General features: G+C 58.3%; 1 protein-coding gene across 1 annotated transcript in view; it reads right to left on the bottom strand.

The window, feature by feature from the left end:
* Positions 1-24,541, bottom strand: part of CYP46A1 (cytochrome P450 family 46 subfamily A member 1) — a 34,823-nt gene that overhangs the window by 1,416 nt on the left and 8,866 nt on the right. Inside the window, exons 4-14 of the mRNA XM_051835209.3 lie at positions 17,358-17,431; positions 16,823-16,909; positions 12,343-12,481; positions 10,797-10,907; positions 7,417-7,567; positions 7,268-7,330; positions 6,323-6,395; positions 4,541-4,625; positions 3,867-3,977; positions 1,283-1,371; positions 199-265 (exon numbers count right to left, since the gene is read on the bottom strand). Of these exons, the coding sequence (XP_051691169.1) occupies positions 199-265; positions 1,283-1,371; positions 3,867-3,977; positions 4,541-4,625; positions 6,323-6,395; positions 7,268-7,330; positions 7,417-7,567; positions 10,797-10,907; positions 12,343-12,481; positions 16,823-16,909; positions 17,358-17,431 (1,050 nt within the window). The remainder of the gene's footprint in view (positions 1-198; positions 266-1,282; positions 1,372-3,866; positions 3,978-4,540; positions 4,626-6,322; positions 6,396-7,267; positions 7,331-7,416; positions 7,568-10,796; positions 10,908-12,342; positions 12,482-16,822; positions 16,910-17,357; positions 17,432-24,541) is intronic.

Genomic DNA, 24,541 nt, shown 5'->3' with positions numbered 1-24,541 from the left:
CTGGGGGCGGGGGTGAGGGAGGAGCAGTGCTGGGGGGGTGAGGGAGGAGCAGTGCTGGGGGGGTGAGGGAGGAGCAGAGCTGGGTGGGGGTGAGGGAGGAGCAAAGCTGGGGGGGTGAGGGAGGAGCAGTGCTGGGGGGGTGAGCAGCCAGCGCCGGGCCCCTTCCCCTCCCCGTCTGGCCTGCGTTCCCCCTCCTACCTGAGCAAACTGCTGCCCGATGCAGGAGCGGTGGCCCAGGGAGAAGGGGAAGTAGGTGAAGCGGGGCCTGCAGGAGGGAGCCCGGGACCGGGAGACGGTGAGGACGCGGCCGGCAGAGGCCATCGCCAGCTGACTGCTCCTCCCGAGCCGCCCTGCAGGAGCTGCCTCCCCCGTTCACAAGGCACCCATATCCCCACCTCACACAGCACCACATCCCATCTCACCCGGCACCCGTATCCCCACCTCACACAGCACCCATATCCCCACCTCACACGGCACCACATCCCATCTCATACGGCACCCGCATCCCCACCTCACACAGCACCCATATCCCCACCTCACACGGCACCACATCCCATCTCACACGGCACCCATATCCCATCTCACACAGCACCCATATCCCCATCTCACACAGCACCCATATCCCCACCTCACACAGCACCCATATCCCCATCTCACACAGCACCCATATCCCACCTCACACAGCACCCATATCCCCATCTCACACAGCACCCATATCCCCACCTCACACGGCACCACATCCCATCTCACACAGCACCTGTATCCCACCTCACACGGCACCCGCGTCCCATCTCACACGGCACCCGCGTCCCATCTCACACAGCACCCATATCCCATCTCACACAGCACCCGCGTCCCATCTCACACGGCACCCGCATCCCACCTCACACAGCACCCGCATCCCCAGTTCACAAGTCGAGGGACTGAGGCTCAGCGAGGCACAGCGGCTTGCCCCAGGTCATCCGTCCCTTGTGCCCGGTTCTGGGCAGAGCCTGGTCTGGACTCAGGGACCTGTCGCTGGGGCCCAGCCCTCCCCACCGCTGCTTGGGTGCAGGTGCGGCCCACGGGACTCCCCTTCCCCAGATAGGAGCCTCGAGGCTTCCCGGATGAAGAGCAAATCCCAGTGCTGCCACCTGAGCAAGTCACTGAGCCCCTCTGAGCTGGCTTCTCCCACATGCCGGGGGTGGGGGAGCTAGACCCCACGCGGCCCTCAGGCCCGGGGCCGCTGTGACTGTCCTCCTCCCACCAGGCCCACTTGCAGACGGCTCCAGGAGGGACTTACTTGGGTGCTCCGGGGCTGAAGCGGTCAGGGTTGAAGGTCAGCGGGTCCTCAAAGTATGTGTCCATGCGCCCCATGACATAGGTGCTGAACTGCGGGCAGAGGAGCCGCATGCCTCTGGCCCCGAGGCTGGTCCCCCTCTGCCTCCTGATCCCCACAGCCAGCCCAGGGCGTGGCTCGGAGCAGAGTGCCCCTATCTCTCCACCACCCCCTTAGTGGGGAGTGGGATTCCACTGCCCCTGGGAAAACAGCCCAGCTGGGTGTGCTACAGTTGTCCCATTTCACAGATGAGGGAGCCGAGGCTCAGAAGGCCCTGGGCAAACAAGCAGCCATGCCGAGCTGCAGACTCAGGTGTGACCCTGTCCAGGCCCCAGGAGCTGCTGCTACTCTGGCTTCAGTGGGAATCCGGGAGGGAGCCCCACACATCGGTCTCCACGTGTGAGATAAAATGGGTCCTGTGACGGGCTGGGGAGTGTCCCCCCAAGTCCATACGTGGGAGTCTATTTGGGGAGAGGGCCTTTGCAGAGGTCACTGGGAGGGGTCCTAATCCAGGATGACTGGGGTCATTCTGAGAGAAAGAGAGAAAGAGAGCGAGCGAGCGGGACACAGACACGTGTGGCAAAGTCCACGTGAACACAAGGCAAACAGGCAGCTTCTGCACACCTGGCGGAGAGGCCACAGGAGCAACCAGCCCTGCTGGACCTTGGCCGCGGCCTCCTGACCTCCAGGACCGTGAGAAAATACACTTCCGTCGCTCCTCACTGCAGCCAGGGCAGATCCCTACCTCATAGCCACAGACAAAACCAGTTCCAGGCGCACACAAAGCTCTGCACAGCACTGAGAAAAGACGGACAACCCCGAAGGGGAAACGGGGCCATGGAGGGCGTCCAGCTCATGAGGAACTGGGAAAGTGCGGATCAAGACCACAGGTATCACGTGTGCCCCTACGTGGGGAAAGCTTATGGAAAATGCACATTATGAAAAACTATGTACAGATTTCATTTTTTCTTTTAATTTCATTTTCCATGAACTTTAAAATAATGGTTATTTATTTGAAAGGCAGAGACAGACAGAGATCTTCCATCTACTGATGTACACCACAAATGCCCGCAACAGCCAGGGCCGGACCAGGCTGAACCCAGGAGCCTGGGACTCCATCCGGGTCTCCCATGTGGGTGGCAGGGGCCCCCAAGCACCTCAGCCATGGCTGCTGCCTCCCAGGGTGCACATGGGCAGGAAGCTGGAACCGGAAGTGGAGCTGGGATGTGAACCCAGGACCTCCAACGTGGGATGCAGGCCCTGTGCCACGCCCCCACTCTTCCATAAACTTTTTGAAATACCCTCGTGTCTGGTAGGCAAAACATAAGAAACTGGACCCAATAAAGTGTGGGGGAGGATGAGGAGCAACAGGCTCTCCTGAGTCACTGGTGGGCGCCCACGTTGGCACAGCCTCTTCGGAAGACAGCTTGGCCTTGGTTTGTGAAACTGAACGCTTGTGTGTCCTACAGGCCGGCTCTCCCGCTCCCGGGAAGGCACCCGGCAGAGGTGTGTGCTCCTCGTGCCGGGACAGCAACCAGCCAGAGACCAGCCCCCGAACTGACGAGCCCTGGGCAGACCACCGGGCAGCCCCGACAGGGAGGGGAGGCGGCTACAGAATGCTGGGGGCACCAACCCCAACCTCAGCAGTCACCGCGCTGACTCAAAACACCGGCACCCCACACTGGCGCCAGTAGAAGACCCGGCTGCTGCACTTCCCATCCAGCTCCCTGCTTGGGAAAGCAGCGGAAGACGGCCCACGTGGGAGACCTGGGTGGAGGTATAGGCTCCTGGCATCAGCCAGGCCCAGCCCTAGCGGCTGCAGTCACTTGGGGAGTGAATCCGAGGATGGAAGATCTCTCTCTCTCTCTCTCTGTCTCTGCCTTTCAAACAAATAAATAAATAAATCTCTTAAAAAAAAAGAAAAAGCAAGTCTGATACATCACTTTCTGGGTATACACACGCACACACACAGAGCGAGAGTGAGAGTGAGAGCGAGAGAGAGAAAGAGAGAGAGAGGGAGAGGGAGAGAGGCCAGGGAATGGCAAAGCTTAAAACTCAGGGAGGCGACTACTTCAGGAGCAGAGGGGGGGGTAGCCTGCCTGGGGGGGGGGGCGTAGGGAGGTGGTTAGGTCTGGGTGGATGCCTGTGTGGGCGGGTCCACAGACAGAAAAGGAAAGGAAGCGACAAGTAATGGGGGGGCAGGAGCGGAGGCTGTGGGAGGAGGGGCTGGAACAGAGAAAGAATCAGGGCCAGTGTGGGTCAGGCATGACCCGGCACAGCCCAGCTCTGCCCTTGCCTGCCGTGTGATCCCAGCAGAAGCGCCCGGGGCCCCTGAACCTCGGCGTCCTCAGCTGTAGACGGACGGGCTGCCCTCCTGCAGGAACCGCACGCTGGGCAGCGTGAAGCAGAGGGCCTCCGGGGTCACAGAGCCAGCAAAGGGGAGGGCGCAGGGAGGCCCCCGGATGTCCCCGAGCTCAGTGGTCAGCCCCGGACTGGCCACCCTGGAGCAGGCAGCCAGCCCGTTGAGGGTCCCCAGACCCCCACGCACCAGGAGCGGGGTGTTGCCGGGGACTCTGACCCCGTCGATCAGGGTCTCCTCCTCCAGCAGGCGGAAGGTGCCCCAGGCAGGCGGGTACAGCCGCAGCGACTCCTTGAGGACCTAGAGAGGCCGGGCGGAGATCTCAGGAGAAGTCAGGGACCGCAGACAGCCTGGGGTGGCCCAGCTGAACGTGCGCCCGCAGCGGGACTGGGTCCCAGAGCCCCGCCATCAGCCTCACTGTCATGTCCAACTCTTTGGGTGACAGATGGAGAAGCTGAGACCCCGAGGGAGAAGGAGTTGTGCAGAGCCTCTGTGGCAGGGCTGGGACAGGGGCCAGGGCTCCCAGCGACTCAGGGGACCACAGGCAAGAGGGTCCCTTTGTGCTTTGTCACTAGGGAAGGTCCACCGGGCCTGACTCCACGGGGGAGCCCAGGCCCAGCTGGGAAGCACAAACGCAGCCCATGCACCCCCAGCTGGCCTCCTCCCTGGCTGCGTGTTGGCTCTGCCCAGGAGGCCCTGGCCTCTGCTACCCTGGGGCGGCATGGGCCTTGGGTGTCCGCAGTCCCCCAGCGCAGCTCAGCTGCTGCCCTTTGAGTGCCACGGGGCTCGGGGAGCTGGGGGTCCCAGGTCGGAGTCAAAGGACTGCCTCCCCCCCAGCCCACCGCTTCTCTCCCACCCCACACCTGGGACAAGTACTGCAGCCTCCCCAGGTCCTCACAGTCCAGGTGCCTCTTCGAACCAACGACCTCGTCCACCTCGGCCTGCAGCCTGTCGGGTAAGACGGGGTCAAGTTCATTCCAACAAGACTTTCCCCTCCATTTGTTGTAAGAAGTGGAGACGGGGAGAGGGGCTCGGGGAGAGGGGCTTGGGGTTCCCCAGCTGAAGACGCTGCCTGCTCCACGGTGAAAGACACCCGGCCTGGCCTCCTCCAAACACAAGGCCTGGCAAGAGGGACGAGTGTGCCGGCGGCCCTGAAACACCGCCCTTTGTGTCTGACGCTTGGGGCACGCAGCAGAGCCATGCATGGAGGTGCCTGCTGTGGCTATCCACAGCGGCCACAGCTGGAGACAGCAGCACGAGACAAAGCTCGCGGGTGAGCGAACCGTTTAGGTGACGATGCCAGGCAGCGGTGCCAGCGCGCCTGGCCACTTCACCCCCAGTGGGACGGCTGCTCTCAGCAGACCACAGCGAGGGTGGCCGAGCACGCACCCAGCGGCTGGCTGACGCGAGGCAGCCGCTGTGGGAAGCAGCGGGTGCAGCCCAGCACTGGACATGGCAAGGCCAAAAGCCCCCCAAAGGAGTGGACAGCAGAGACTCAAAGACAAGTGTGCACGAACGGCAGCATTTCCGGGGCCCAGAAGGTGGAAGTGTGCGTGGACGGCTGGACAGAAGGGCAAAAGCACAGTGGGCCACGCTCCTACGGAAAAGGCGGCAGTCTGACACGGGCGCCAACAGGCGGGCACCTCGCGGACGCAGCGCTGAGTGGAACGAGCCAGGCACGGAGGGCCAGTCCCGTGTCACTCCACCCGCCTGAGGTGCCTGGAACAGGAGCTGCACGGAGAATGGTGGCCCCCAGGGGCTGGGGCACAGGGGCTGCAGCTTGAGGCTGGGGAGGGGACGGGTGTCCTGGAGGGGAGGGCGCCACGGGGAGCCACACCGAGGAGGTGCTTCCCGTCACCCCGCGCATGGACGCGGGATCAGAACACGCATCCCATGCCCTGTGCCTCTCAGACAGCTTTAAGAATGATGTATTGGGACGCCACCGCAGCAGCGGGGGCAGGGCTGCCATCGAGTTCACGGTGGAGCCTCGCGTGCTGCCTTGGGGTCTCCATGGCGGCTTTGCTTTTGTGAGCGTCCTGCCTTGTCGGGTTTTTAGTGACCTGCCTGTCACGGTGATGTGGGTTTGATATTCTCAAACAGCCTTTCGCCTCCACCCCCAATGCCCGTTACAACCCACCCGGTGGTCAGGCCCACCCAAGCCCGTGGGCCCTGCCTTGGTCCATCTCTGTCCCACCCCTGGAGGAGCCCAGTGCAAATGCCCTCACCCCAGGGTCACCCCCTTGTCCGGCCCACCCAACACCCGCAATGCCCGGCACTGCTGCTGGGGTTCTGGTCCCTGCTCAGCGCCAGCCCGGGCCAGGAACTGCGTACCCCAGGCAGAGGGCACAGGCCATGGTTCCTACATTCCTGGAGTGTGTGGGCCCAGGAAGGAACACATGCCCTTGGGTGCTGAGGCACTAGGGCAGGAGGCCGGGAAGGGGGGAGGGGGAGGAGAAGAGGGGGAAGGGAGAGGGAGGGCTTGCGGGAAGTTCGCTCTCCAGGAGAGATGCAGGGAGAAGGTTCCAGAGGAACAAAGGCCTGGGGTGATGGGAAACAGGACACGCTGGGGGGGCCTCAGTCACAGGAGGTGGGGCCGGTGGCCCTGGGAGTGAGTCCTTGGCCAGCCTGGAGGGCGGCCCGCATACCTGGCCACGATGTCGGGCTGGCGAGACAGCTCCATCACTGTGAACGCCAAGTGGTTGGCAGAGGTCTCGTGGCCTGCGGAAAAGGAGGACGGGAACTGCCCCACGTGGCCCTGGGCCCCTAAGGCAGTGCCGGCCCCACCGTGCAGCCCCACCCCAGCCAGCTGAGCTGGGGGGGAGGTGGTCTGTCCACCGGCGTATCCCCGAGCCAGCTGGGACAGTCAAGGTGTCACCTTGTGCTCCCGGCTTCGCATCCTCACAGCCCCTCCCCCACCCATCCTGGAGCCTCACCTGGAGAGTTGCCCCCCCCACTTCCCAAAGGCAACTCTGCCATACAGCAGGAAGGGCGGGGCCCAAGGTCCATGTCCTCCCCGGCCCCAGGTCTGAGCAGGGCGAGCCCAGATGGGGTCAGGACCCACTGAGCTCCCGCAGGACCGGGCAGCTCCGAGCTGGCCTGGGAGCGGGGGGCTGCAGTCGGGGTGACATGAATGGACTCTGAAGGGGTCACTGGCTGACCAGGCAAGGAGCCGGGGCACCTGCTCATGCACCAGCGTGTCTGCAAGGAAGGATAGCAGCAGGCAGGCGGAAGCCCAGTCTAGGGACCCAGCTGTGCGACCCGAGTGGCGGCGCAGCCGTATCCTCCCAGGCAAATGGAGAGAGAGGCACAGCCAGCATCGTGCCCCCAGCGCCCTGCGGGGGTGCCTCTGAGTGCCTGGGGTGTGGAGGCGACAGCTGCAGGGCGCCTGTGCCTCCTGCCCCACAGCGTGGAGGCCAAGGCCCTTCGTTTGGCCATGACCTCTGTCCTGGGCGGGGAACGGCGCCCACCATCCTGCCCCAACCCAGAGCATCTCTCCAAGTCTCCTGGAGACTCTGCGTAGGCCGCCCCCACCCACCCCGTCCCCTTCCCCGGCCCCCGCCCCCGCCCCGGCCACCGCCAGAGATACGCACCAGCAATGAAGAACGTGACGAAGTTGTCCAGCAGAACCTCGTCGTCCTGGGCTCCCTCCTCGGCTGAAAGACAGGAGAGGCTCAGCGCCCACGCAGGCCCGGCGAGACCCACGTGCGGGCAGGGCGCTGGCGCCCCCCGGGGCCCTCACCCTTGAGGATCTGGGTGAGGATGTCGGCCGGGACGTTCTCGCCTCTCTTCAGGGCTTCCTGGCGCCGCTGGACCCAGTCCTTGCCCACCTGGCGCAGCAGGCGGATGCTCGCCCGGATCTCACGGAGCTGCTTCCTCCTCCCTGGCAGGAACTAAAGGAGGGTCCAGCTGCACACACATGCACATGCACACGCGCACACACACACACATGCACACACGTGCATGCACACACACACATACACACACACACATACACACGCACGCACGTGCACACACACATGCACACACGCGCACACATGCATGCACATACACACACGCATGCACCTACACGTGCACACGCACACACACGTTGCCCCTGCCCACCACCCCAGAGGACCGGCAAGCCGGGAGGTCGGAAGAAGGTGGGGAAATTCCAGAAAACGCAGAGCAGCCGGGGAGACCGCGGTGATGGCCTCGCTTCCCCTCCTACCAAACCCCTGCCAGGCGGGGAAAAGAGGCCTTAACCGGCCAGGGGCACCGGGAAACCAGAGGGGGCCCCAAAGACGCCTGAACACGGCCAGGGGCAAAGATGCCTGAACATGGCCAGGGGCACCGGGAAACAGAGGGGGGCCCCAAAGGTGGGAGGCCATTGGGAGGAAGTGAAGGGGAATTGACCGCTCAAAAGGTGGGCGGGCCTTGGAGGCTGCAGGCTCAGAAGCCGAAGTCAGGGAGCAGGAGTCTCAGGTACCACCCTTTCCTTCCCTTCCTTCTTCATCCCTGGTGTGGGGAGCAACTCGGACTAGACTAAGTTACTGGAATTAAGACTTATTCTATGCATCTGCTCTCCCACAATATGGCGCTGAGAAGGGAGAAACAGCTTCTACACAGCTGCCTCCAGTTCAACCAATAAACTGTAGGACCTGCTCCTGATTGGAGGAGAGCAGCGTACTCGGCGTGTGGGCAGCCGAGTTGGGATTGGCGGAAGAGGACTATAAAGGAGGAGAGAGACAACATGCACCAGGAACATCTAAGGGGAACATCTATCTGAATAACACCTGTGCAACCCCCGAGAGAGCCGGCCGGCGGTGTGCCGCTCCCCTGCGGAAGTGGGGAAAGTGGCTAGGGGGAACCGCCCTTCCACGGAGGTGGAAGGGATGGTAGCCAACCCGGGAAGAACCAGCAGCAAACCCGGGGAGGGCCGAGCAGACGAAAGAACAATGCAGGGTCCTGTGTCATTCCTCCACGAAGACGGGGAGCGACATAATGGTGCCGTGACTCGGATAGGAAACCTAGGAGGGAAGAAACGGGAAGAAGTGGGAAAATACTGGAGAGAGACTAGCAAAGAGCCTAGGGAAAAGCCGGACGAAAAAGGTGCCGGAAAAAGCTATTGAAAGCCTAGGCATAGACTCGGATACGGACTACGGGGGGAAGCTGGGAGAAATCTCTAAGGTCGAAAGCGAAAGTGAAAGCTAGAACAAACAGACTCGGATATGGACTGTGGGGAGAAGCCAGGAGAAATCAGGGAGGAATATTGTTGGAAGAAAACTTAGGGAAACATACTGGGTAGAGAAAAATGTTAGGGAAATTGAAGCCACGGAGGGCAGGCCGAGGCGGAGACGTAAGCCAGCTTGGAATTCTTTAAGTCAGCCCGGGGGGCAAAAGGCGAAAATCTGGAACCAGAGGCAGAGACGTGGGCCGCCAGGTTGGAATCCATCAGATTAGCCCGGGGAGCAAAGGACGGGAAGCCAGACCGAAAGGCGCAGACGCGTGAGCTAGGTTGAATTCGCCAGGTTAGCCCGGGGAACTTAGATTGAATACCAGTGGCGGAAACATGAGCTACGCTGTGTGACTCTCGGAAGCCGCTGCGTGCAGAGAGAGCACGGGGCGTGAATAGATAGGGAACGTGGGGCTAGCGCGAGGCCGTGGTGCAGGCGCGAAGGGGCGCGGAGACCGCGGAGTGCGCGCGCGAAGCCGGGAAGCTGCGCAGATGAGAGAAGCGCGGGCTGAAGCGGCTCAGAGCCGGGAAGCCGCCGAGAAGCAGCCTCGGGGCGGGCGCCGGGAAGCCACAGGGATAAGAGAAACAGAAATTTAGAAGTAAAATGAGAATAGGAATGCTGGAAGATAGAAGTAAAATGGGAGAGATAGGAATGCCCGGAGATAGAGAAATAGAGAAAAATAAGGCCTCCCCTCAACATGGCAATGAGAGAGCTTGGATTCGGTCTGCCTGATTAGGGAGGTGGTGAGCACCTGCGGGCGGCTAGCAGCTTATGCGCCGCAGGTCACCGAAGACAGGCACGAATTAACATCAATAAGTCTCCCCACAATACCGCAATGAGAAGGCTTGGATTCGGTTTGCCTGATTGGTAGGGCTTGTAAGCACCTGCAGGCAGTTCTAGCAGAGCAGAGCATGCGCTGCAGGGCACCGAACACAGGCACGCATCAGTGCCTAAAAACCTCCTCACAACATGGCGAAGAGAGGACCCGGATTCGGTTTGCCTGACTGATAGGGCTTGTAAGCACCTGTGGGCAACTCTAGCAAGCAGAGCAGAGTGTGTGCCGCGGGGCACCGAAGACAGGCACGTATCAACGCCAAAAATAAAAAGAAAGGGAGATCTGTGGGGAGCAACTCGGACTAGACTAAGTTACTGGAATTAAGACTTATTCTATGCATCTGCTCTCCCACAATATGGCGCTGAGAAGGGAGAAACAGCTTCTACACAGCTGCCTCCAGTTCAACCAATAAACTGTAGGACCTGCTCCTGATTGGAGGAGAGCAGCGTACTCGGCGTGTGGGCAGCCGAGTTGGGATTGGCGGAAGAGGACTATAAAGGAGGAGAGAGACAACATGCACCAGGAACATCTAAGGGGAACATCTATCTGAATAACACCTGTGCAGCCCCCGAGAGAGCCGGCCGGCGGTGTGCCGCTCCCCCGCGGAAGTGGGGAAAGTGGCCAGGGGGAACCGCCCTTCCACGGAGGTGGAAGGGATGGTAGCCAACCCGGGAAGAACCAGCAGCAAACCCGGGGAGGGCCGAGCAGACGAAAGAACAACGCAGGGTCCTGTGTCATTCCTCCACGAAGACGGGGAGCGACACCCTGGAACATGGAAGTGATAGCTGGAGCTGCCACAGCCATCTCATGACAACGAGGTGCTGCGTCGAGGACAGGGGGGTAGAGAGACGAGGATCCAAGAATGTCTGACCTCGTGGGGGCACCACAGCCATGTTAGATTGCCTGCCTTGGGGGTCATTTAAGGTGAGGAGCTCCTATGTGGGCTTGGAGCCCCTAACTGGAGGTGCTGCCTGCATGTCCTGGTTCGGAAGTCACTTGAAACCCACTCTGAAACACGCCCGGAGGGAGGTGCTTCAGCCAAGGGGGCGTGGGCGCCGGGGCAGGCGGTACCTTCGCCAGAGTGTCGCGGGATGCGCTGATGCCCTCCAGCATGACCTTCACCGCCTGCGACAGGGGCTTCTGCGCGCCCAGCAGCATGCTGGTCTCCATCCCGAAAGCTGCCTGGGGAGAGAGGGGGCGTGGTCAGGATGGGGGCGGGGGACCCATAGCCAGGGCAGAGCTCACAGCTCAGCCGTGTGCCAGGCACCCTCCACTCCTTCCCGTGGCCCCGCGTAACCACCCCCACGGGAGGCAGCACAACCCTGGACCAGACGCACGGCCCCATGCTCGCCCATCCCTGACAGACACACGGCCCCTCCTCGCCCATCCCCGACAGACACACGGTCCCTCCTCACCCATCCCGACAGACACACGGCCCCTCCCCACCCATCCCCGACAGACACACGGCCCCCCTCGCCCATCCCCGACAGACACACGGCCCCCCTCGCCCATCCCCGACAGACACACGGCCCCCCTCGCCCATCCCCGACAGACACACGGCCCCCCTCGCCCATCCCCGACAGACACACGGCCCCCCTCACCCATCCCGACAGATACACGGCTCCTCCTCACCCATCCCCGACAGACACACGGCCCCCCTCGCCCATCCCCGACAGACACACGGCCCCCCTCGCCCATCCCCGACAGACACACAGCCCCCCTCGCCCATCCCCGACAGACACACGGCCCCCCTTGCCCATCCCCGACAGACACACGGACCCCTCCTCACCCATCCCCGACAGACACACGGACCCCCTCGCCCATCCCGACAGACACACGGCCCCTCCTCACCCATCCCCAACAGACACACGGCCCCCCTCGCCCATCCCCGACAGACACACGGCCCCATGCTTGCCCATCCCCGACAGACACACGGACCCCCTCACCCATCCCCGACAGACACACGGCCCCCCTCGCCCATCCCCGACAGACACACGGCCCCTCCTCACCCATCCTGACAGACACACGGCCCCCCTCGCCCATCCCTGGACCACACACGGCTCCTCCTCACCCATCCCCGACAGACACACGGCCCCTCCTCACCCATCCCCGACAGACACACGGCCCCTCCTCACCCATCCCCGACAGACACACGGCCCCCTCCCCACCCATCCCTGGACCACACACGGCCCCCCCTCACCCATCCCTGGACCACACACCGCCCCCTCCTCACCCATCCCTGGACCACACACCGCCCCCTCCTCACCCATCCCCGACAGACACACGGCCCCTCCTCACCCAGCTTCATGGGGAACTGCTAGGACAACAGGGACGTGACGACCCCACCCCACCCCGACTGCCTCTGCATGGAGCTTGGGTTATCTGGGCCCTGCTGAGGCTGCTGGGGTGCAGGGCGGGAGGTGGGCTGGGGCAGGGCCTCTGAATCCAGCTCCAAAGGTGAGCTGTGGCCCCAGGCTTGCGCTAGGTTGTTCTGAATATTCCAGGGGACGCCATCTAGGAAAAGCGCAGGAAACACGGCCCAGCGCACTGCCCCGCGGAGGAGGGCAGGGAGGGGAAGACGGGAGAGGCGCCCTGGCCCCGCGGCCGCCCACGTCACCTTGGCCAGGATGTCGATGGTGGTGCAGGTCAGCATGTCCTGCATGGACACAGGGGTCTGCCCGTCGGCCTTGGCTTCCAGGATCTCCACCAGCTGCTCCGCCTTCTCGTTGAATGTTTCCATCAGGCTGACCAGCGAGCTGGGGGGACAGCACAGGCGTCAAGGCGCTGGGGCCCAGCTGGGAGCATGGGCTGCCCACACCCTCCCTCTGTGCAGGGACAGGGCTGTGCACAGTGCATGTGTTCTGGGGCTGGGGGCCCTCTCCTGGCCTCTCTGACCTGCCCTTGGGGTCACTGTCGCTGAACCAATCGCCTGCCCCAGGGCTGGATGCTGTCCCTTGCCCTGTCTAAGGCGTCCCACAGGGTCTGTGGCCAGAGCAGTATAGAAACCTAAGGCTTCCTGGAGTCCTTGACGGGGCCACCATGTCCCCTCCCCTCCAACTCCCGGTGGAAATGAGTCCGAGACCCAGAGGTGCGGAAGGATGCACTCCAAACGCACAAAAGTGGCTGCCCGAGGGAGTGGGGGTGGGAGGCTGCCACCTGTCCCTTAAGTATTTCTGAATTTCCCCAAGACAGAGCACTGCTTGTGTCCTGGACAGGAACTTGTATGAGCCTGAGTGAAGGCTACGTGGGCATTCCTTGTCCTAGCCGCAATCTTGAAACTTAGCAGGAAACTTGAAATTATTTCCGACTGAAAAGGGGAAAATGGGAGAAAAGAAACCAGAACAAGGACATTTTAAAACTAGGAAATAAAACCTAGCTCTGGCCCTGGCCTCCTCGGGCTTGCTGCCTCCCAGCCCCCACCCCCTGCCAGCCGCCCAGCTCTGCGCTCCAGCCCAGGGCTTGCTGATGTCGGCTCGGCCCCCGCAGGGCTGTGGCACACCCCCTCCTTCCCTTTCCCCTCCCCCAGGCCCTTGGCGCCTGGAGGACACTCAGACGCCACTTCCCAGGCAATTTCTCTCTCCCTCTTGTTTAAGAGATTTATTTTATTTTATTTATTTGAAAGTTACACAGAGAGAGAAGGAGAGACAGAGAGAGAGGTCTTCCATCCGCTGGTTCACTCCCCAGTTGGCTGCAACGGCCGGAGCTGCGCCGATCTGCGCCGATCTGAAGCTGGGAGCCAGGAGCTGGGTCTCCCACGCGGGTGCAGGAGCTCAACACTTGGGCCATCTTCTACTGCTTTCCCAGGCCACAGCAGAGAGCTGGATTGGAAGTGGAGCACCCGGGACTCCAACCGGCGCCCATATGGGATGCCGGCACTGCAGGCCAGCACCGGCACTTTCTCTTGAGTCCCGGGTGGGCCAATAAAACTGTCCCCTCAGCACCCGGGCCTTTTCCTCACACAGTGTCCAAGCGTGTGATTATTTGCAGGGCCATTTGTTGCTGTCTCCTTATCTTCCGTCCGCTGTGTGGGTAGCGTGTGGCTGGTTACCATACCAACACCAAATCCCTCGCAGCTACTGTAGGCACCAGGGGTTGAGCCGGAGGGTTCAGGGCAGAGCAACACCAGCTCCCTCGTCTTCCAGGGAGAGGATCGGAATCACACTCTTTCGGTAAAAGTGAAATCTAGGAGAGCAGCGACCGGCAATTTCCTCTCACAATTTGGTTAAAATGCCGTGTGGCTAAAACTCACCAGCCGTGCCTAGTTTTCTTCATGAGTGAGTTAGGACCGGCCAAGCCTCCATGACGCAACCATAAACACAGCCGTGTTCCAAAGCTGCTCACACAGAACTCTGAATTTGGCACTTACAAGAAAATGGTTGTCCCTAGACGACCGCGTTACTGGGGACGACTGTGACGACAGCGTAATGAGGCGAGCAGACATAGCAGCACGGAACCTACACCTGAGAACGGCTCAGACGAAAACCGGCGAGTTACACGTCTCACCACGCTTACAAATTAAAATAAAAACATCTGTGGAAGCCCTGAACAAACTGGGAGCGCATTCCAGACGTGCGTGCTGCAGAGGGTTCGCCCAGGCGACGTGTGCCTGTGCAGGGGCCACCGTCTGGTAGAATCTGTGTCTTCCAATAACCACGGCTCCCCGAGGGCAGGGGCACCCCACACACGGCCGTGGCTGGCTCTTGACACCAGGAGCATCTGTTAGAAAAATCCCTCTCTCTAGTCTGTTCCCGTTTCTGGCAACTCTCCTGCAAGACTGAAACTATTCCAATTCAGTCTTGCAATCATTCGTTGTGGGGTGCCTGGTCCAAGGTGGGGTGCAGGAGACAGGGACAGGTGCCTCTCTGGTCTAGTGAGGGAGGCACTGTGGGGGGAGTGACAGAGGCCATGCCGGAGGCAAGGGCTCAGCCTCGCAGGGGACATCTTAGCTGGGTATCAGAGGAGGAACAAGGATGGGGGGGGGCACTGAGTCAGGGGGAATGGCACAGGCAAAGGCGGAGATGCCAGTGTTCCAGAGGCTGGGGGGCTGGAGGGGCCAGGCAGGTGTGGGCAGGATCTGACCTTCCTTTGAGATGACAAGGAGCCATGGGAGGGGAGTGGCCTGGTCAGATCTGACTTCAAGCAAGTTCTTTCCAGACCAGAGGCTGCAGGGAGAGTTCAGAGGAGTCCCCCAGAGATTCCTGGAGGACCAGGCAAGGCCAGCACTGTCCCCAGCTGATCCGACCCCTGGAGGAGGGCCTGTGGCGTCGCCGGTGGCCCAAGGCACAGCCTGACCTGATCCGTGCAGAGGTGGCAGACTGCAAACCCTGCCTGTGGTCTGGACGGTGTGAAGATCAAGGAGAGGTCAAGGGCAGGCTGGGATTTTTCTGGGATGAAGGAAGCTAGGAGGGGAGGCCGTGAAAGACAGCACCAGAGGCTGGATGGGCTCTCAGGCCAGGGAAACCCAGCCATGAGGACACAAATGACAGGATCGGAGCATGAGTGGTGGAGTCGAGGACAGTGCAGTCTCCCTCATGTTGATAACTGAGCTGCGGTCACGTAGCAGCGTCCCCAGGAAACATGTATTTAAAGTGAGGGGGCGCTAACCTATTCCCTAGGGGTTTTCAAAAAGATGCATTCTAGAGGCCGGCACTGTGGCATAGAGGATTAAGCCTCTGCACTGTCGGCATCCCATGTAGGCACCGGTTCAAGTCCCAGCTGCTCCATTTCTGATCTGGCTCTCTGCTGGTGTGCCTGGGAAAGCAACAGAGGATGGCCCAAGCACTTGGGCATTCATGTGGGAGACCCTGAGGGGGCTCCTGGTTCCTGGCTTCGGATCAACCCAGCTCCGGCCATTGAGGCCATCTTAGGAAGTGAGCCAGCAGATGGACGATCTCTCTCGCACTCTCTCACTCTCGCTCTCTCTTTCCTTCTCTATATCTCTGCCTTTCAAATAAATAAATAAATCTTTAAAAATATGCATTCTATAAAAATATGTGAATATGTGTAGATGCACACGTGGAAGGAACGGAAAACACACCAAGGGGAAGAAGAAACAGAGCAGGACATGGTGAAGTGAATTTGCGTGAAAGGCACACAGGGTCCCTCACAGGATCCTGGAAAGTTCTCCATGAACTTGAAGTCATATTCAGGCAGGAGATGGCTTCTTCAAGACGTCAAATATGGAGGCAGCGGATGACCCAGCAGCCCCCTAGCAGGGAAGCACGACACTCACGTGCGAGTGCTCACAACAGCGCTGCCTGCATGGCCGAGGTGGAGACCACCCCCCTGTCCATGCGTGGGCGCCCAGGCACACGGTGCAGAGGGCATGGCCAGAAGGACGGAGACCCCCACACGGGGTCTCGGCGACAGGCTGCCATGTGAAGCAGCCAGGCACAGGCCATGTATCATGTGGGTCTGTGCACAGGAAGAATCCAGGACAGGAAAGCCAATGAGACAGAACACAGATTGGTGGTGGCCAGGGGCAGAGAGCTTTGGTCAGAAACCGGGGAATGACAGGTTCGGGGACGATGCAGGGACGGTCCTACTCGTGGCCTGCAGGCCACCCCAGGTGGCAGCTGGGAGGTGGGGGTGGAGGGCTCGCTGCCAATAAAAGAGGAACTAAAAACTAAGACATCGGCACAGGTGCTCTGCACAGTGGCCTGGGCTGCTGCTTGGGATGCTACAACCCATCTCAGAGCACCAGGCTGGAGGGCCAGCTATGCGGCGTTCAACGGAACTTCTGGCTAACGTAACCCCGGGAGGCTGCAGTGACGGCCCAAGTGCTTGGGCCCCTGCCGCCCATGTGGGAGACCTAGATGGAGTATTAGCCTGGCTACAGTGGGTGAGTGAACCAGAGGATGGAAGATCTCTTTTCATCTGTCTCCGTCTCTCTGCCTTTCAAATAAAATGAAATAAGTAATTTTTTAAATAACGAAATATCACCAAAAACTAAAAAGTGAAATGAATAACATGGGAAGCCCAGAGAAGTGGTGAGGCTTGAGCAGGGGTGGGCTCTTGGGCGACAGGGGCCTCTCTCGGCCTGGCCTGGCGCCGACCCCCCCCCCCCCACTCCCTCCGGCGCATGTGGCCACACTCACCTGCGGCTGAAGGCCAGCTCTATGACACGCCGCTGCTTGTGCCAGCGTTCGTAGTCGCACTCCGACACCAAGCCCTGGCCAAACAGCCTGCGGGAGAGAGAGATGTGACACAAGCGGGGGGCGGGGCTGCGCTTGGTGGGGACGGGGGTGTCCTGGAAGTTGGTGGGGTGGCAGTCACACCACACTGTGACTGTGTTCAGTGCCACTGGATTGGACAGTCTAAAGCAGCGGAGACGGTGAGTGTTCTGTGAATTTCATGAACAAGCAGCTAAGAAAGAAATGGAGGTTGTGGGCCCCAACCTCAGGGACCCCATTTACCTACCTGCCACCCAGGGGTGGGCAGGGGAAGGAAGTGCCAGTTGAACATGACCATGGGGCCCCTGCTCCCAGGGCGCCTGCCACGTGCTGGCCACCCCCCCTCCACCCCGCTGCCCCGTGCTGCCCCGGCACCCTGGAGCCTACGCCCTCTGCTGGCAGCTAAGGCTCCCCCGCCCCCCCCCCCCCACAGTGCCACCCCACCCCCTCCACTCCTCACCTCTCTCCAAACACAGTCTGGATGGCGCGGTACATCTTGGAGTCCTTGTTGTACTTGGTTGACATCAGGAATTTCTAAACATCCCCAGAAACCCCACGTGAGCTCGTGCCCCGTGGGAGGCGGCAGACACACCCACCATCAGCCCCAGTGTGAGCTCCTCACAGGATGGGGAGGCTCTGTCCTCAGGGGGGACAGAGAAAGGGGGAGCTCTGAGGGGCCGGGTGGCTTCCCCCCACACGCACAGCTGGAGGGCAGCCCCCCACTGCAGTGCCCTCCTAGGGCAGGCACGGGCCGCTCTGAGACCAGAGCAGGGAGCCCCAACAGCTGGGAGGAAGGGCTCCGGGACACAGACACCTTGGGGGCCGGGGGACTTCATGGAGGAAGGGGCCACTTGCTCCCCGCAAGCTGCATGGTGGCAGTGGCCCAGGGGCCATCAGCCTGTGTTGCGCTGTCGGCCAGCCTGGGTTTGGATCCAGACTCTGCGTCCCCCTCCTCCTCAGGCCGACTCCGTGCTGGTGGGTGACTCAGCTCCCCCGGCCCTCACTGTCTCACCTGGCAGGGTCAGGGATAAGACAAGCGCCTGCCTGCCCCGAGGCCGAGGACTCGACTAGTCCCACGTGAGAAGCGCTGAGAACCGTGCCTGGCACGCAGCAGGGGTTCAACAAATGGCAGCTGCACCAGCACCTGCAGCCTGCTCTGTGCGGAGTCCACCCCGAGCCCCGTGTGCTGCTCTTGATGTCCTCTTAGCTACAGATGAAGACGCTGGGCTGCAGGGGCCTGCGCTGGGGTGCAGTGGGTCACGCTGCCATTGCGACGCCGGCATCCCGTACGGGCGCTGGTTTGAGTCCTGGCTGCTCCACTGCCAATCCAGCTCCCTGTGAATGTGCCTGGGAGAGCAGCGAAGGGTGGCCCAAGTCCTGGGCCCCTGCCACCCACGTGGGAGACCTGGATGAGGCTCCCGGCTCCCAGCTTCAGCCTGGCCCAGACCTGGCTGCTGTAGTCATTTGGGGAGTGAACCAGTGGATGGAAGATCCCTCTTTCTCTCTCTCTCTTTCTCTGTGTGTGTGTGTGTGTGTTCCTCTCCCTATATAATTCCACCTTTCAAATAAATAAGATAAATCTTAAAAAAAAAAAAAAAAAAAAAAAACAAAACTACAGGGCCGGCGCTGTGCCGTATCAGGCTAAGCCTCCGCCTGCAGCACCGGCGTCCCATATGGGTGAGAGTTCGAGTCCCGGCTGCTCCTCTTCCAATCCCACTCCTCACTAATGGCCTAAGCAGTAGAAGGTGGCCCAAGTGCTTGGGCCCCTGTACTAGCATTGGGGACCCAGAAGAAGCTCTTGTCTCCTGCCTTCAAATCAGCCCAGCTCTGGCTGTTGCAGCCATCTGGGGAGTGTGCCAGCAGATGGAAGACCTCTCTCTCTCTGTGTCTCCTCTCTCTCTCTCTAACTCTACCTCTCAAATAAATAAATAATCTTTTTAAAAACAATGAAAACAACCTCTGAGATTTAAAACTTGCCCAAGATCATGCACGTGCCACGTGGTGGACAGGAGACACGGGAGCGCGGGAGAGAGCCTGGGCTGAGGGGAGCACGGGCAGGACAGCAGGGGGCGGGGATGCCCTCCACGTCTCCGAGTTCACCCCACGAGCACTGGGAAGCAGGAAGGGGCTTGCTCGACTCTAACCCAACCCAGGGGCTGCCGGCGTCTGTGAGCTTAGCTCCGGGCATCTAATATCCAGCGTTTAGCTGAAAGAGATGCCCAGAGTGTCATGAGCCACATCCCAGGGATGACAACCCCACTCCCCAACACTGTCATTGTGAACCAAGCTCTGCCACTCCCCCTCTCCTGACATGAGCCAGACCAGGACAGTGAGTGCCCACCTACAAGACCCCTCTCAGACAACCCTGAGCAGTGCCGGGTCTCTGTGAGCCGCTACTACCGGGGCAGAGCAGCCCCACACAGGCTCCGGCCAGGCTGCCCCCCAGCCGGGTGTCCCAGGGCCAGGGGACCCAGAGATGTCCACTGGGCTAGGCTTTGGGACATGAAGGACACATGGAGAAGCAGCAGCACCCTGCCACTTCCTGTACACGCCCACACTGATGGCTGCCTCCTGCCATACACACCCAGAAAACTGGGCAAAATGTCTATTTTCAGACACCAGACAACAGGCAGTGCAGAACTGTGAACTTCAAAGGAAGAAAAAAAAGATGTGGTCCCTTTGACCTAGGATTACCCCAGATTTCTCCCCAGTGGTGATTCCAGGACAATGACACCAAGAAGAGACCTAAATACAACCCGGCAGCCTTGCCAAGTTGAATAGACAGAGATCAGAGTCCAGGCAGCCTGCAGAGGCTGTGGGTTGCAGGACAGAGCACAGGAGAGGAGCTGTGTGCAGGAATCTGCCTGGGGTCCTTGAAGTCGCCGGACAAACACCGATCTGTATACACACAGTGAAAACCCATGGGGCAGAAGCAAGGTTCTGAGAAAAGAGAATTCCTGGGTAAATTCACGGCTTACAGAGGCCAGGAATTATTCCAGCTCCTGCTGGCTGCAACAGACAAGCCTCACACACAGGGCTGTAGGCAGAGGCCCCAGGTGGACCACTCCTAAATAATGGGACAAGCCAGCTCCGGGGAAGGGGAGGAAAGTCTACCCCAGATCAAACCTACAGGAGCCTAAATCAAGCCCAGAAAGGATCAAACTGTCGTCTGTCAGAAATGAAATCCCACACTCTCCAAAGGAATAAAACAAAACCCAGTGTGTAAGATTGGCGCTGTCTACCATGCAACAGAAAACCAGGAGTCAGCGGCGGGTGTGGAGTGCAGCGGATCAGGCTGCCTCGCGCCACATCAGAGCGCTGGTACGGAGGGCACCAGCTCCTCCGCTTCCAACCCAGCCGCCTGAGACGTAGCAGCTGGTGGCTCCCGTGTGTGGGTCTGCCTGCATATGGGAGACCCAGATGCAGCTCCGGGCTCCTGGCTTTGGCCAGGCCCAACCTCGGCTGTTGCAGGCATTTGGGGGAGTGAACCAGCAGACAGAAGATGTATCTCTCTCTCTCTCTCTCAAATATTTATTTGATATTTGAAAGGCAGAGTTACAGAGAGAGAGGAGAGACAGAGAGAGCTTCCATCTGCTGATTCACTCCCCCAAGGGCCACAACAACTGGGGTTAGGCCAGTCTGAAGCCAGGATCCAGGTCTTTCTGTGTGTGTGTGTGTGTGTGTGTGTGTGTCCCTCTCTCTCTCCATCACTCTGCCTTTCAAATAAATAAATATTTTTTAAAATGCACCAGACACACGACAAAAAAATCAGGAAGTCTGAGATAACAGAAATGATGACAGATTTATCAGACACAAACTTTAAGCACCTGTTAGAAGTATGTTCAAGGAACCCATATATCTAAGAAATTCAAAGAACCCCCAATCCAATAAACACAAACACACCAAGGCAGATCATAGCTAAATTGCTGGAAATTATGAGAGAGCAAATCTGAAAAGCAGACAGAGGAGCAGGTGCTGTCTGGGGCCCAGCAGGCTGAGCTGCCCCTCGGGATGCTGTGTCACCACCAGATTTGCTGGTTCAAGTCCCAGCTGCTCCCTACTTGCAACCCAGCTTCCTGTTAATGTGTCTGAGAGGGAGCAGGTGATGGCCCAAGTGCTTGGACTCCACCACTCATGCGGGAGACCCAGACAGAGTTTCTGGCTCCTGGCTTCAGCCTGGCCCGGCCCTGGCTGTTGGCAGACACGTAGTGAGTGAACCAGCAGATGGAAGATTTCTCTCTGCTCCTCCCTTTCAAATAAATAAATCTTTAAAAAAAAAAAAGACACAGATGAAATGGCATAGTATTATTTGAAGATAGACTAATATAACCTAAGTTGACATTATAGGCCTTAGGCAACCGCTGAGAAAGAGATAATAAGCTGATAGTGGAGATAAAACAGAATACTAACACATACTTGATCCAAAAGAAGGCAGGAAAACAGAAACACAGATAAAAACAAACAGCAACATGGTGGAGTTAAACCCAGCTCTACCAGTAATCACATGAAATGGAAGTGACGTAAGCACTCTAGCTAAAAGCAGAGATTGTCACGTCATATAAAACAACGAGACCCAAACACATGTTATCTTTCAGAAATATCATTAAATATAAACCCCAGAGAAGTTAAAAGTAAAATGACAGAAAAGGGAACACAGGCGACACCACGCACAAGAAAACCAGAAGGACATTCCCAAGAATAAAGACAGACAGTCTTGAGGTTAAAGGTCAATTCATCATGAAGACATAGGAATCCTTTCTGTGTACATACGGAATAACAGACATGAAGAACGGACAAGCAAATGGGTAAGAAGCCAAAACAGAAAAACACATCCCTGACTCGGTTAGAGAATCTGATACTCCCGTCCCGGTCATCGCTGGAACGAGCAGACGGAACCTTAGCAAGGATTCAGAAGATTTGAAGACCACTGTCAACTAACTCACCTAACCAGCATTTCTGAGGCGCTCTGGTCAACAGTATAGAAAATACAGTATTTCTGATTTTGAACGTTCACCAAGCTGGGTCATAGGCTAGGCCACAGAACAAGTCTCAGTTTAGAAGGATTGAAACTATGGTGAGTATTTTCTCTGGCCCTACAGAATGAAGGCAGAAATCAGTAACAGAGGATTTCTGGAATATCCAATAATATTTAGAAATTGAATAACATACATTTAAATGAGCAGTGATTCAAAGTAAAGAATCACAAGGAAAGTCAGAAAATTTTTGAACTGAGTGAAAAACAAAAACGTATAAAAGTTTGTGGGGGCCGGCGTTGTGGCGCAGTGGGTTAAAGCCCTGGCCTGCAGTGCCAGCATCCCATATGGGCACTGGTTTGAGTCCTGGCTGCTCCACTTCTGATCCAGCTCTCTGCTATGGCCTGGGAAAGCAGTAGAAGATGGCACAAGTCCTTGGGCCCTTGAACCCACATGGGAGACCTGGAGGAAGCTCCTGGCTCCTGGCTTCAGATCAGCTCAGTTCCGGCCCTTGCAGGCATTCGGGAACCAGCAGATGGAAGACCTCTTTCTCTGTCTCTACCTCTTTCTGTAACACTGTCTTTCAAATAAATAAAAATAAATCTTTTAAAAAATAAATAAATAAATAAAAATTAAAAGATTAAATTTGTGGCAAATTTGTGTTACAGCAGTGCTTAGAGGTAGAGGCATACTTATAAATGCTTACATTAGAAAAGAAAAAAGGTCTAAAATGAATTATCTGAAATCCTATCTTAAAAATTAGAACAAGAACAAATTAAACCCAAAGTAAGTAAAGGAAACAAATAATAAAGACCAGAAATCAATAAATTAGAAAATGGACAAACAACAGAGAAAACCAATAAAACCAAAAGCCAGCTCTCTGAAAAGATGGATAAAACTGATAAATGTCTTTGCAAGACTGATCAAAAAATTATAAAGGTGGCCAAGTGACCATCCTCAGAACAGGGGCGGGCATCACTACTGGTCCTACAGGCATCAAAAAGATAACAAGAAAATGTTATCAACAACTTCATGCTGATCCTTTAACCAATTTACAGTAAGTGGACAAACCCTTCCTGGAAAGACACAAAGCAGCCGACCCAAGAAACACGTAGGAGTGGCCTTGGCGTGGTGGCTAAGACGCTGCTTGGGGTGTCCACACCACACTGCAGTGTTTGATTCGCATCCTGGCTCTGCTTCCTGCTCCTGCCCACTCTGGGGCACAGCGGGGGACGGCTCAAGTTCTCCAGTCCCTGACACCCATGTGGGAGACGGAGGTTGAGTTTTAGGCTCCTGGCTTTGGCCTGGCCCAGTCTCAGCTGTTGTGAACATTTAGGGAGTGAATCAATGGATGGACAGTCTCTCTCTCTCTCTCTCTCTCTCTCTGTCCCTCTCTGTCTCTCTGTCTCTCTCTCTCTCTGCATTTCATATAATTTTTTTTTAATTTAAAAAAAAGAAAAACTAGAAAATCTGACCAAATGCCAGTTAAGTAAATTGAGAAATTCTGACACAGCTACAGCGTGGATGAACTTTGAGTGCATTATGCTAAACGCAATAAGCCAGTTCCAGAAGGACAAATATTCGATATGAGGACTCCAGCAGCCACATTAACAGGGACAGAAAGTGGAACAGTGGTTGCCAGGGGCGGGGTGGGGGCGGGAAGAATGGGGGTGGAGCTGGTGCGTCCTCTGCTGAGGCTCAGGTCAGGAAAATGAAAAACTCCTACAGCCCGACAGGGACGCAACAGCCAGGTCCTCAAACCCCCAAAAACACTGAGAATGAAAACTGCTGTTAATTTTATCACAGTTTAAAAATGTAAAAACGCATCGTTTCTTTTTCTTTCTTTCTTTTTTTTATTTTTATTTTTTTATTTTTTTGACAGGCAGAGTTAGACAGTGAAAGAGAAAGACAGAGCAGAGAGAAAGGTCTTCCTTCCACTGGTTCACCCCCAAATGGCTACTACGGCCAGTGTGCTGAGCCGATCCGAAGCCAGGAGCCAGGTGCTTCCTCCTGGTCTTCCATGCGGGTGCAGGGCCCAAGCACATGGACCATCCTCCACTCCCTTCCTGGGCCACAGCAGAGAGCTGGACTGGAAGAGGGGCAACCGGAACAGAATCCGGGGTGCTGGTGCCGCAGGCGGAGGATTAGCCTAGTGAGCCAAAACACATCATTTCTTTTTTTTTTATTTATTTTTTTGACAGGCAGAGTGGACAGTGAGAGAGAGAGACAGAGAGAAAGGTCTTCCTTTGCCGTTGGTTCACCCTCCAATGGCCACCACGGCCGGCCCGCTGCGGCCGGCGCACCGCGCTGATCCGATGGCAGGAGCCAGGTGCTTCTCCTGGTCTCCCATGGGGTGCAGGGCCCAAGCACCTGGGCCATCCTCCACTGCACTCCCTGGCCACAGCAGAGAGCTGGCCTGGAAGAGGGGCAACCAGGACAGAATCCGGCGCCCCAACCGGGACTAGAACCCGGTGTGCCGGCGCCGCAAGGCGGAGGATTAGCCTAGTGAGCCGCGGCGCCGGCCACATCATTTCTTAAACAGGAATTAGATGTGCAATCTAGAAAGCAAACAGTCTCTCCCAGCAGCCAACCGCCCCAGGCCCATGCAGCTTCCCTGGTGAACACTGCCAGACAGGGGAAGAAGAAGTAGCACCGCTGCTAGGAGGCCACG

This window comes from Oryctolagus cuniculus, chromosome 20 (genome assembly GCF_051225735.1).
Source record: "Oryctolagus cuniculus isolate XC-2025 breed Fujian yellow rabbit chromosome 20, ASM5122573v1, whole genome shotgun sequence".
NCBI classification, from domain to species: domain Eukaryota; kingdom Metazoa; phylum Chordata; class Mammalia; order Lagomorpha; family Leporidae; genus Oryctolagus; species Oryctolagus cuniculus.
This window is presented reverse-complemented; position numbering and strand designations above follow the sequence as displayed.